The sequence below is a fragment of the Mustela nivalis genome (genome assembly GCF_964662115.1).
Source record: "Mustela nivalis genome assembly, chromosome: 1".
Classification (NCBI taxonomy): domain Eukaryota; kingdom Metazoa; phylum Chordata; class Mammalia; order Carnivora; family Mustelidae; genus Mustela; species Mustela nivalis.
The window spans coordinates 78,449,120-78,462,325 of NC_139020.1; the positions used below are offsets into that span (position 1 = coordinate 78,449,120).

Genomic DNA, 13,206 nt, shown 5'->3' on the forward strand with positions numbered 1-13,206 from the left:
ATGGTACAGGAAGACATCTCTGAGGTGACATTTGGACCGAACCCTGAGTGATGAGGAGTCAACACATGGGAAAATGCAGGGCTGGAATGATCCAGGCGAAGGCAACAGCAGATGCACAACTTCTAGGGAAACGGGTCTGATGTTGTCAAAAGTGGCTTGAACGGGTTGAAGGAGGCAAGGTCAGAATAAAGGAGGGAGAGAGTGGTGATCAAGAGGCCATCAGAGGCCGGAGCATTGGAATCCCCGTGTGGTGGTTGGACCGTCAGTCCTCACACCGTCTCCGCCTGGGCATGAGGGAATGTATTAAGAACTTACAGCGTTTTGACATGTTGGCAGCCTCAAGGCATGTGATTAACAGTAACTCACTTTTGTTGTGTTTCGAAGAACACTTGGTCCACAATGGACGGGGTGGGGTGGTGAGGACTGGCTCTTCACCACACTCCTTTTGAGAAGCATCATCTAGAGTTTAGTAAGCTATAGCAGAGTTCCCCGGGGAAGACTGGAACAAAGGCAGAAGTCTCAGCAGGGAGAGCAAATAGGGTCGTGTTACGGCACCTGGGTGGCTCAGTCAGTTAAACATTTGCCTTTGGCTCAGGTCATGATCCCAGGGTCCTGGGATTGAGACCTGTATCGCACTCCTTGCTCAGTGGGGAGCCTGCTTCTCCCCTGCCGGCCCTTCTCCCTGCTTGTGCACCTCTCTGTCTCTCTCTCTCTCCCTCCCTGTGTGTCAAATACATAATCAAAATCTAAAAAAACAAAACAAAACAGGGTCCTGTTGCAGTAGTCAAGGGGAGTCCTGGATGTGGCCTGGGCCGGGGTCTGAGAGAGGAGATAGAAACAGTGTTGTAGGGGGGTTGGATGAGTTGGGGTGGCCCTACAGGAAAGAGAGGAATCGATGGTGCCTTGGATTTTAGACTTGAGGAGCTAACACGGTATGCTCAGTTGCTCCTTCACGGTCTTGGGTGTGCCTTCTCTCCTGCCCTGTCGAGGCTGTTCCATGGAGAGTGTAGAGCAGCGGCTGCTGGTGACCCCAGCTGGCCGTCTTCCTTTCTCTTCCTTTCGTCTCAAATCATTCTGTTGACTGATCCGCTCTCTCATCCTGACCCCCTTTTTGACATTTTCTTAATCTGTTATCTGTGCTCTTTTAGCTTGCCTGCCTGCCTGCCTTCCTTCCTTCCTTTTAATACATTATTTATTTGGGAGAGAGAGGTCACAAGCACGGGGAGCTTTCCTTCTATCTCTAGCCATCCCTCTTTGCATTCCCATCATAAATGCAGCCTGCCTGGACCAGTCAGCTACCCAGCGCTTTCCCCAAATGCACATTTCTGAAACTGGAACCGTTGGCACCATTTCACATTTATCCAGTCTGGAGACTTGGTGTCATTTGTGACGCTCCAGGTCTGCACAAATCCGTCATCTGCCAATTCTTCCTGTACAAAAAAGTCCATGGCATCTCTTGTTTCCATGCCCCTACCTCCCTCTGGGGACCACCCATGTATCACTTACCTTGTTTTTTTAAAGATTTATTTATAGGAGAGAGCGAGTGAGCAAGAGTGAGCAGGTGAGCAATGAGTGGGGGGTAGAAGGAGAGGGAAAAAGGGAATCTCTAGCAGACTCCCTGACGAGCAGGGAGCCCGACACAAGGCTCCATCCCATAGCCCTGAGATCATGACCTGAGCTGAAATCAGGAGTCGGATACTGAATCGACTGAGCCACCAGATGCCCCTGTATCACTTTTTGAGCCACCCTGTAATGGCCCCCTAACCATCCCCCTGTTCTCCAGTTAGTTGTGCATAGTTTTATGACTAATCCCTACGCTCCGCTGTCTTTGTTTTTTGTTTTTTTTTTTTTAAAGATTTTATTTATTTGACAGAGAGAGATCACAAGTAGGCAGAGAGGCAGGCAGAGAGAGAGGGAAGCAGGCTCCCTGCTGAGCAGAGAGCCCAATGCGGGGCTCAATCCCAGAACCCTGGGATCATGACCTGAGCCGAAGGCAGAGGCTCCAACCCATTGAGCCACCCAGGCGCCCCCACTGTGTCTTTTTCTCACTTTGTACATAGCAGGTTCCTACTATGTATTTTTGGAATTGTTAGACAAGGTGGAATTGTGGCCTCTTGGAGGGAAATCATGCTTCCCTGTCACTGTCTGTCTGGATGGTCACTGTCCCTTTTGTGCTGCCGGAGCAAGTTTTCTCTAAATTCCACTTGTTTTTCCACAGTTGCTACGAAGGCTGTGGTTAACATTCCTGTAGGACGTACAATTAAGCCACGTATACTGGGTTCTCTCTGTCTGCCTGTGAAGGATCTTAAATCACGTTGTTCACAACACAGCAGTCTGTGAAAAGTATAAAAGCGTATCCTTTATAAAAGGACAACGAATGTTTTACTGCTGTCATTCTTATCCCTCTGGGCCTTTCTAGAGGAATGTGGGAGCCGGACAGCCCCCTTTGTCTGCCCTCATGAAGACGAAGCAGGGACAGCTGCAGCTGGCACGGCCGAGGGACAACAGCTAAGTGGCGTCCCCGGCTTCCTGGGTTTATGGTGGAATTCGTGTGGCATGTGGGCCCAGTGTGTGCGGTGGTGAGACATCCAGGCGTGTTCAGGGATGAACACACACTTTCTTTACCCTTTATGTTTAACTATAGGATATAATCACCTCAGACCATAATCAAAATTGAGATTGCTTGCAAAATTTCTCTCTCCCTGGAAGAACTAGAAGCCTCGAGGATGTGGTGGGTCCTGTCAGCCATCCAGACAACCAGTTCCCGGGCCTCCTGATAAAGGGGCATTGTTTGCTCGGAGTCTGTTGTGGCCTTCCTGCCTCTGTTAATGATTTAATTAACAACAGGAAGTAAATGGGATGGAAAAAAATTGTAAAGTATGTCTGACATACTCTTACCCTTCATCCTTTAACAAAAATCCACAAGAGAGGATAATTTATATGGGAAAAATGTGTTTATTAACAGGCTGTAGTATCCCCCGCTCAGTGCATCTAGAATCCTCATCCAAGCCTGATCTCTTCCATCGTATAGTGCCCCTCAGATCACTTGGTCCTTTGTGACACTCATCGCCAACCCCAAGGAAATAGGAGGGCAGGCGACAGTGTGAGTCTTTTATCATGGAGCAAAAACGGAATGGACCCACTTTCGGTTATTCCAGGGTTCCAGGCCCGACTCTTGTCTCATCAGCTGTTTGATAGGACACACAAGAAATAGTGGCTTTAATTATGTAACACGTCAAAAAATCTAAATTTTAGAACTCTTGTTGTGGGCGTCGGGAATTATTTTGCTTTGGTTCGATTTTTTAAATTCGGTGAGCTGAGTGTGTGTTCAGCTTTGTTAAATTCTGTTGTACAGCGTCTCGAAGACCCTTTGAACTTGTGGGCTTTCTTTCATGGAGCCGTTCATTGGACTCATCTGGTTGAACTGAATGTGGGAGAGAATGAACAAAGACCACCACCATCCTCACAATCCCACCCTTCACAGAGGCTCGAAGGACTTGTGCCCAAAGGCCATGGGGACAGGAGTTTGAAAAGGAAGTGTAGGTAAATTTGTAGACTGTGGGAAGGAGCACAGAAAGGACTTGGCCGGCTACCACTGGAAGACGCTGCAAGGGAGGGTAGAGAGCTGCCACCTGGGGCGCCCGGGTGGTTCAGTGAAGTGTCTGCCTTCAGTCTGGGTCATGATCCCAGGGTCCTGGGAACACGTCCTGCCTTGGGCTCCCTGCTCAGTGACAAGTGTGCTTTTCCCTTTGCCCTCTCCCTCCGCCATCCCTCTCCGCTGTGATTGCTTTTGCTCTCTCTCAAATAAATAAATAAAATCTTAAAAAAAAAAAAAAAAGCCGCCATGGGCTGGCTGCTGGTTAAAGCTCACTTCATGAAGTCCTCCGTGGACACGCCCCACGCTCTTCAGTCCCCAGATCTGTCTGTGGCCCTGTGTCTTTTGTTTCAGAGCCCAGTCTCTGTGCTCTTGGTACACATCTGTTTTCTAGCAGATGTCTGGTGGCCTGTGAGAAGTCCAGCTTTGTGTCTTTGACTTTTTTTTTTAAGATTTTATTTATTTATTTGACAGAGAAAGAGAGAGAACAGGTAGGCAGAGAGGCAGGCAGAGGGAGAGGGGGAAGCAGGCTCCCTGCTGAGCAGAGAGCCTGACATGGGGCTCAATCCCAGGACCCTGAGATCATGACCTGGGTCCAAGGCAGAGGCTTAACCCACTGAGCCACCTAGGTGCCCCATGTCTTTGACTTTTGTGCGGTGAAGTTTAAGCCTACTGTGTGACTGCAGTTGGCTCCTGCAGAGGGAGCCGGGGGTGCCTGATGGTATGTCATGCGTGGAGAACTTGGGTTTAGGAGAAGCCTCAAGTGCAGATACTTATGTCCGATGTCTCTTCTCACTCGGTCTTCTCTCTCTCAGCGGGCGTCAAGCGCCTTAAGCAGAATGTTCTACCACACATAGCCCCTCGCACACTGTGTTGGATTCTGTGTGTTTGTTTTCTTTCCTCTCTGCTCCTTCACGCTGGGGGCTGCTGAGAGCAAGAGACCCTGTTTTATTCACTTTGCAAGCCCGTCCTAACACAGGGCTTGGCAGTTGGTGGTCCACGGAAGCAGTGGCCGGGCGTCTCGGAGGTGATGTGCCCACGTCCACACGAATGCAGTGCTCCTCATTCTCTCACTTTATTTGGGCAAAGGGAAAGGTCTATGAACAGAAGGCGGGGCGGGCTGTGAATTCACACGGATTGTTTCTTCCTGTCTCCAGAGAAAAGAGCATCTTCGGCTGAGCCCCACACTTCGTATCTCAGTTTAAGAATGGGTATGTCTCTGCCCCGGGTTCTCTTGTTCTTAGAATTCCCTCCTCTGTTGAGGGAGTCTCCTCCCTGCTTCAGGGATGCAGTGCTTTCTGCTTCCTAGTGGGAAGGAGCTCCTTGGCAGGGCTCTCGGAGGCCCTGGGGGGAAGTTGTGTGGTTTTGACGCCATGTGGGGGGGTTGGGGGGGGTGGGGGACCGGCTCTATTGAAGCCATTTCAAGAAGCAGCTCCTTTCAGCGAAGGCAACAAGGAATGTCTTGTTCTGTCCTCTCGAGGCTCTGTGAGGGGCCGCGGTGTCAAAGGGAGGCCATTAGCATCCAGGCAGCATGCCACGGGAGTGAGAGGTTTCATCTGGACTTCTGGAAACTGGCTGCAGGGTCAGGCTGTCCCTGAAAAGGGCCACCGGATGCCAGAATTGGGCTGTGCCCAGGGCGGGACTCAAAGGGCCCCAGACGGGAGTCAGGGCCATGCAGAGGTGGGAGGCCAAGAGGAGGCCGACGTGGTCGGCTGTGGCGCACAGGGATGCACACGGTCACCTTTCGTTTCTCTTGGTGAATGGGTCTTCCATCTGGCAAGTAGGACTTCGTTTTCAGTTGCCTTTGTGCTTTGGAAGTTCCACATGAGCCTGAGTATAAAAATAGATCTTTTCCGACGAAGAGATGGTATCAAAGATGGAAGTGTTTGCGTGGGATCATTTTATTTTTATTTATTTTTTTAAAGATTTTATTTATTTATTTGACAGAGAGAGATCACAAGTAGGCAGAGAGGCAGGCAGAGAGAGAGGGCGAAGCACGCTCCCTGCTGAGCAGAGAGCCTAATTCGGGACTCCATCCCAGGACCCTGGGACCACGACCTGAGCCGAAGGCAGAGGCTTAACCCATTGAGCCACCCAGGCGCCCCATGCGTGGGATCATTTGAAAGGAGGTTGTGCTTTATAAAGTAGTGCTTTATAAAAAGTTGTGCTTTATAAAGTTGTTCTTCATAAAACCTCCCTGAAGTCCTTTGTGGCCTGTAGCAGGGTTTCGAAGAGCAAGCGGTACCATCAGTGTCTCGGTAAACTGCGCACATCACTTACTCCTTGACGCACCGGTGTGACGGGGGCCCAGCCTCAGTTTCTTACCGGAGTCTGCCTTTCAGCACACTGCAGTTCCCACCCTCCCTGACTTCCTTCAGTGTTTTGTGAGCACCTGCTAGGGAGCACCGCCTTTCAGGCCCGGGACTCCCTGGCTTCTATGCTGACTCTACCTCTTAGCCTTGTCTCTGGAAGCAAGTGCTTCTTAATCTTCCAGACCAGCTTTGTCCTCCGAACAACACAATGGAAATAATGATGTTGCTATTTAATTTCCATGATTGTTGTAAAGATGAAATTTGATGGGACTTGCAAAATACAAAACAGTACTGTCGCTGGCACATCAGTGCTCCGTAACGATTTAGAATGAGACCCAGTTCCTACCCTTCTGAGGCTAATGGCCTAGAGGAGAAACAGATGAATGAGGCCGTGGGGGGCGGTGCGTGATGACTGATTCCTTAGGTTAACGGCTGTTTTCAGGTCAGGCCTCGTTATGTGCTGGGCATTGTTCTGGAGATGCAGCAGGGGACTGAACAGACAAGGTGCTTGCCTTCACGAGGCTTATAGCTGGCTGGCAGTGGGATAGGGCTGTGCAGGGGAGAGACTGGGAGCAGGACCGACAGACTGGTTGAGGATGGAGGTTTGGGCTTTGCATCTGAGGAGGTCACCTGGAGGAGGTGAGGCTTGCATTTTCTGAACTGAGTGGACGTGCTGAACAAAAGTGGACGTGCTGTAGGATTCCATTTTCATAAAGCATAAGACAGGTGTAGCTAGTCTGTGGCGGTGGTTCCCTCTATGGGCGGTTATTGATGGGGAAGGGACAGGTGTCGGGTGCACCTATGAAACCACTCAAGGATCTGTATACACTGAAGATTAGTGCAGTGTTTTATGTATGTTCTTTGTTGATGAGGAGTGAGCTTAATGGGTAGAAACAGGAGGAACGTCCTACTTGAGAGCAAGAAGGGCAGACAGGGGCACCTGGGTGGCTCAGTGGGTTAAAGCCTCTGCCTTCAGCTCAGGTCATGATCCCAGGGTCCTGGGATCAAGCCCCACATCGGGCTCTCTGCTCAGCCGGGAGCCTGCTTCCCTCTCTCTCTCTGCCTGCCTCTCTGTCTGCTTGTGATCTCCGCCTGTCAAATAAAAAAATAATAATTAAAAAAAAAAAAAAAAAAAAGAAGGGCAGGGAGGAAAGGGTGTGGGAGAGCGTGTGCCTCAGGCCAGCAAGCAGTCTGTACCGCCCAGATGAAAAGATACCTGAGGGGTGGGGAAGGTGATGTAAGAGCAAGAAGCACCTTTAGGTACAGGCTGTTGCAGAAGAAAAAAAATTTTTTTTCAAGCCCTGGGGATAAAGGCATCCCTTGCTAAGAAGGCCGAGTGCAGAGTCCGAACTCACCTTGGTTTGGATCACTTGCCTCAGGACGTCCATGCAGCCTTCTCATCCTTTCAGCGGCCTTTTGGGGGATGATGTGAAATAATGGATGTCAAGTGCTTCATCTGCCATGTAGTATGGGTTTATTTTATTTTATTTTTTTAAGATTTTGAGAGAGAGCACAGAATGAGGGGAGGGCAGAGGGAGAGGAAGAAGCAGAGTCCCCACTGAGCAGGGAGTCTGATGTAGACTTGATCCCAGGACCCTGGGATCATGACCTGAGCCGCATGTGCCCCTATAGTATGGGTTTGATCAGTGCTCCTGCTGCTGCTGCTTCTTTTTTTTTTAAAGATTTTATTTTTTTGAGAGAGACATAGCAAGAGAGGGAACACAAGCAGGGGGAGTGGGAGAGGGACAAGCAGGCTTCCCACTGAACAGGGAGCCCTGATGGGGGGGCTCGATCCCAGAACCCTGGTATCATGACCTGATCCGAAGGCAGGGGCTTAATGGCTGAGCCACCCAGGCGTCCCTAATCCATGCTTCTTAAGAGACTTTAAAGTCTGTGTGTGTGCGTGCGTGCCTAATTTAATTAATTGCAATCTTGATACTTAACTTCCCAAATCAAAAACTGGGGATAACTGTGTTATGGAATAATGCTTATCTCAGTCTTCTGATCCTTCAGTTAAATAATTATTTTGTTTCATGTAATTATAGGTTATTATTATTTAAAAAGTCTCAGTTGTATTTTTCCTTAAAAATTTTTTTGGCTCTGTTCATTAAGTCCTTTTAAGCATTTGGGAACAGTCTAAGAAAGTTCAAAGAATTTTTGTTTATTTTAGTATGGCTCAAGTTTGGCAATCTCAGCCATAAGAGGAACTTTAAATATGTCTAGATTCACCTTTCCTGAAACACTTTGAGTGTAGGGGGAGGAAGAGAGAATGGAGAGAGACTGACTTACTGGAATTTTTTTAAGTGAAATTTACTATTTAGAAATGTTGAGTCAGACAGAGTAGTCTAAATATCTTTATGTGATTATGTGTTGGTGTAATCATCTCTTTATTAAATCTTAAACTGTTCTGTGAGAAATTCCACTTAATAAGTAGCCAAGTTCATTCAGAATCTTTTTAACGGCAATGACTAGCATTCAGCCTAGATTCCCCGGATTATCTTTCTTAACTAACTCATAACCCTGTTCTAAAGGCCAGCCCTATAACTCTCCAGGGAATCTCCCGTTTTCTGGAACGGCTTTGCTTGCTTTGTCCCAGCACCTTGAGTCTCTTAGGTGTATATACCCTCTCTGTTTAGGAGTGAGCGAGCCCGCTGGATAACCGCCCTGGGACACAGCAGCGGGAAGCAGCCTCTGGACCGAACCTGTAAGTACCTGGAGGGCAGCCAGCTCTGGAACATGGAGGGCCTGTGCCCCCTGCTGGACGCTGGGTTGTTAATGGTTCACCTCCCCAATCCCTGCTCAGTGCTTCTTGTCCGAGCATTAGTTCCTGTGGCCCTGCATCACAGAACCCTGTGATCCCTGCTTTGGAAGCCAGCGGATCTGAATTCATATCCAAGGTGCAGTTCTTTGTCATGTTAACGTGGCAAATCATTGCAAAACTTTCCTGAGCTTGTTTACTCTCCTGCGAGTTAGCTGCATTACTATATACAATACGGGGTTATCGTCAGGATTAAGTTAAAGAGCTTATGTCGAAAGCCCTGCTTGTCCTGTAAAGCTCTTAGATTTTCCGCTCTTGTTAATGGACAAGAGTCTAATGTTTAAGCCTTCTCCATACGACAGTTTGAAGCTAAGCTGAAATGTATTTTTTAACCTAAAGAAAATTACTTTACATTACTTTTGGCCTTATTTATTAAAGTGATACTATTAAGAAAATGCATTTCGTTCTTCTAGGGCCATAGGAACGGATGCAGGAAAGGGTGGTGTCCTGTGCTTAATAGCGACTTAACTTTGATGTTAGGCATCTCTGGGTATTTCTAGCTGGAAGGTCAAACCAAAAGAACTAGGGCAGCAAAACTGGTTATCTTGGAGTGCTCAAAAACCACAACTTTAAGCTTAGAGCCAAAACTAAAGTGATTGGTTTGAAAGTTGTCTAAAATAAAGTTTTCTATTATTAATAAAGAACAAATTAAGAACTCAAGTCAGTCAGTCCCAAGTCACTGAAGTTATAATGTTTGGTTCTGATTTAGCATTTTGGGGGAACTCTAAAATGTCCAACTTTTGCTTGGAGCTCCTTTTTTTTCTGAACATCTTTGGCAGCTTTCCTGTGTCGACCGGCTGGGGAGCCCCGTGGATGGGAGCCGGGGGAATGGCTGTTCTGCAGATGTTGGTGTCAGTTGCATGGCCTTGGCACGTTCATCTGTCTGGCCTCAGTTTCCCCTATGCACAATGGGTGTTATCTGCTCTATTGTGTATAGCTTGTCCTGGCTCTATTTGAGGGAGTTTATGCATCACCAAAGGCCTCTCATGATCCAGAGCTTCTAAAGTTCTAAGGCTCTAAGCCAAGTAAGACAGTTAGTTCCTGGAGCAGAGTTTCTGTTTGGTAGACGCTTAACTTGTTTCTGCTAGCACCGGCCTTGAACTGCACAGAAAAATTGAGGAAACATACAGTATCGATTTGTACCTGTCTGGTTCTCCTCTGCTCAGCGTGCCCCCCCCCTTTCCCTTGCAGCACTGACCCAGGTGGAAATCATTAGGTCGTTCACTGCCAAACAGCCAGATGAACTCTCCCTGCAGGTGGCAGATGTGGCTCTCATCTATCAGCGGGTCAGCGATGGTGAGTGGGGGTTCTTACGGGCACACCCCACGCAGCTTTTGGGGTGCCAAAGAACAGAGGAGTCTGGTTTTGTTTCTAACGCTCACATTCCATATCCGTTTGGTTTTCTCATATGCACCTGCCTTTCCTCTATCAACACTATTGCTTTTCATGTTTTCGAATAGGAATGCAGTCACATGGTGTATGACTGAAAAGCAACCTTGAATGGTCGCCCTTCCTTCCCAGCCCCCAGTGACTTAAGTGCTCATCTCCAGAGGTTCTTTCTTCCTCACTTAAAAAAAAAAAAAAAAAAATCCGTTTCCTGCTGCCCCCCTCTTTATGCGTAGCGTCCCCTTCCTCAGCTCAGCCCAACTCCTGGGCTCTTTTGCTCCCTTCGGGGCCCCTGGTGGTGTCCCACCTCCGGTAAGTCATTCATTCCTTCTTGAGGCACTTCCCTCTGTTGCCTTCTCTGCTGGCCTTCTGTCCTCAGTCACGCACCAGCTGGGGTTAGCTGCTGCCTCTGAAGTTCGCTCACGTCCTCCCTGAGCCGGGCAGGGTTCCGGTTCCCCCACTGCCCCATCATTTCATGGGGACTCTGCTCTCATTTGCAGGCTGGTATGAGGGGGAACGGCTGCGAGATGGAGAGAGGGGCTGGTTTCCTATGGAATGTGCCAAGGAGATAACCTGTCAGGCTACAATTGACAAGAACGTGGAGAGAATGGGACGCTTGCTAGGACTGGAAACCAACGTGTAGCCTCCCCGACGGCCTTCCACGAGCGCGCGAGATTTGCACTACATCCCGGCCGGCTGGTTGGTTCTGGGCCGGCTTTGTTGTTCATTTTAACGCAGCCCGTTTCATTAGAAGAATGGAAACACTTGCCTTTACGCTTGCCAGGTGGTTCTGCTCTCTCGGGAGAACAGCTACCAGATACAGTGAGTTCGCAAGTCTCAGTGGGAGCACACTGTCCACGTGCAGCCTTCCTGAGGCCCACAGATAGAGGGGAGTCTGCTGCGGGGGCCAGGAGGCTGAAGCTCCGGCCGGGCTCACCTTTTTCTGGCCTGGAAAATGGATATTGGAGTCTGTGCCCTGGTTTTCTTTTTCCTCTTTCGCCAAGAATGTTACTGTCTCTCCTTTTAACTTCTCCTTTGTATGGTTCTCCCGGTCTTAGCAAGAGTCTGTGTGTTTAAGGAATGCCCAGTTTTGTAAATGTTTTTTCTGCCTATTTTAGATCTGATTCTAATGCTAAGAGCATTTCACAAGGAACTTGTAGAGCTCAAAAGGTGAGCTGTTGAGTTTTTCTAAACCTCTTCCCGGGGAAAGGGAAACTGACACTTGAATTTTTGCCACCTCTTTCCTCATTAGGAGAGAAGCTTACTTTAGAGATTTTCTTTTTAAATCCATCTTACCCAGTATTGGTCTCCGATAAGTAGAGCCTAATGAAACCCTACTCAGGCTACTCAAATAAGATAGAATTTAGATGGTTCACATGAGTGAAAAAATCCTGAATATAGGAGAGGGTCCTACTTTTTTTTTTTTTTGAATGTTCCCAAATGAGCTGATAAACTGACATGAGGCTGCTTTGCCTTTAATAATTTTGCCTTTTATAATTTCTTTAATAAAGGTTTTGACTGTTGCTACTCCCTATTTCTAAACAGGAAATTGGCCAAAACACAATCTTAAGGTAAAATTAGACCCTACCAAGGAATCAAGATGCCAACACGGCATCTAACTGAAACATTACATTTTGGTCTTAACGGGAATCCATTTTATATGCACTAAAGGTCTTGCTTGCTGCATTTGGAGGATCTCTCCACCATGGGTGTCTGCAGAACTTTATTTCTTCCCTCTCCCGCTGGTGCAAGGAGAGAGGATTTTAATGGTTCGTTTCATAGAGAGGGAATGAGGGTTTGGAAGATGGAGGAGGCAAGGTGGTTTTTACTGGCAGGTAGGTTCCTCTCCATTCCATTTTCTTCTACAGAGTGATAAACCCTGGCAAAGGGTACATTATTCAAGAACTCAGATTTGTGACACATTCCACCCACCGCCCGCCAACCAGGTACCCAAATCATGAGCAAAGTGGACAAAGCAGAAGCTCAGGGTAGGAGCTGTGTGTTTGCCTCACACACCCTGTCTTGCCAGCTCAGCTGTGAGCCCGTCCAGTGCACCCGGGGCCTTCTCGTCCCTGGATCGCTCTCCTTGACTTATGCAGACATTTCTGGGTGTCAGAGACAGGCAATCCCCTGAGGGCCTTGAGGTTTGGGCCAGTCACTGAAGTAAGAGCAGTGGACACAGCACATTTCTCCAGGTTGGTATAACAAGGAGTCGATCTCTTCTTTTGTGTCACAGACCTTTTAGAGGAGAGGTTAAGAAATTGTACTCTAATCTCATGTGATGTTTGCATTTAAGAAGGTAAATGTTTGCTTGCAAAGGGATCATTTTGTTATTTTTGCTAATATCCATTTGAAGCTAAAAAGCAACCGTATGAATCCTGTGAATTAATTTATAAGTAGAGATGTTAAACAGTCTTGGAAATACAGGTGTTTTATAAATCAAAGCCTCATCCAGCAAGCAGGTGAGTACTCTTACTGGGTCGTGTTGTTATACAATGGGTGTGTAACATACCCAGTTTCATTTCCACCATGAATTGTCATTTTCATAGGACAGTACTGTTTTCCAACCTAGTTCAGTTTCTACGATGTATTCATTTAGTGACCTGGGGAGAACAAAAACACTCATTTTTGTCCCAACGAATCGATACTGCTTGTATACTTTTGGTGCAGTGAATTTATAAAGATTTTGTATATACTTGTTCTTTTGTATTTGTGTGCTTTAATTCACTATAGCATGTATTCATTTATATAATTTGCTAAATGTTTGGTCAACTCAGGCATTCTACTCAGAAGGTTATCTACAGCTAACATAAAAGGGCACTGATCTTGTCAGGTACATGTCGCCATCAGCTGCCTTAGAAGGCTGGAGCATTTTTAAGAGCTGGGCCCTGATGTTTCTTCTAGTTTCCACAAAACTACACAACAAGAATAACTTAAGTAGTTGGTGGTTCCCTAACTGCTAGCTCTTACTCATTTTGGCAACCTAGTATCTGAACCTTTGTGCTTGTGAAATTTCACCACCTTGTGAATCTTGGTGGAAGGCAAAAAAAAGACTGACTCCTGTGTTAGTTTTCTTTTACTGCATAAGGATGACC

General features: G+C 47.5%; 1 protein-coding gene across 4 annotated transcripts in view; it reads left to right on the plus strand.

The window, feature by feature from the left end:
* ARHGEF26 (Rho guanine nucleotide exchange factor 26) overlaps positions 1–12,809 on the plus strand; it is a 123,845-nt gene extending 111,036 nt beyond the window's left edge. For all 4 annotated transcript variants that reach the window (XM_082743312.1, XM_082743313.1, XM_082743315.1 and 1 more), the window contains 3 exons: positions 8,544–8,611; positions 9,917–10,021; positions 10,612–12,809. In XM_082743312.1, the coding sequence (XP_082599438.1) occupies positions 8,544–8,611; positions 9,917–10,021; positions 10,612–10,754 (316 nt within the window). In that variant the 3' untranslated portion in view covers positions 10,755–12,809. The remainder of the gene's footprint in view (positions 1–8,543; positions 8,612–9,916; positions 10,022–10,611) is intronic.
* Positions 12,810–13,206: the final 397 nt, after the last annotated feature.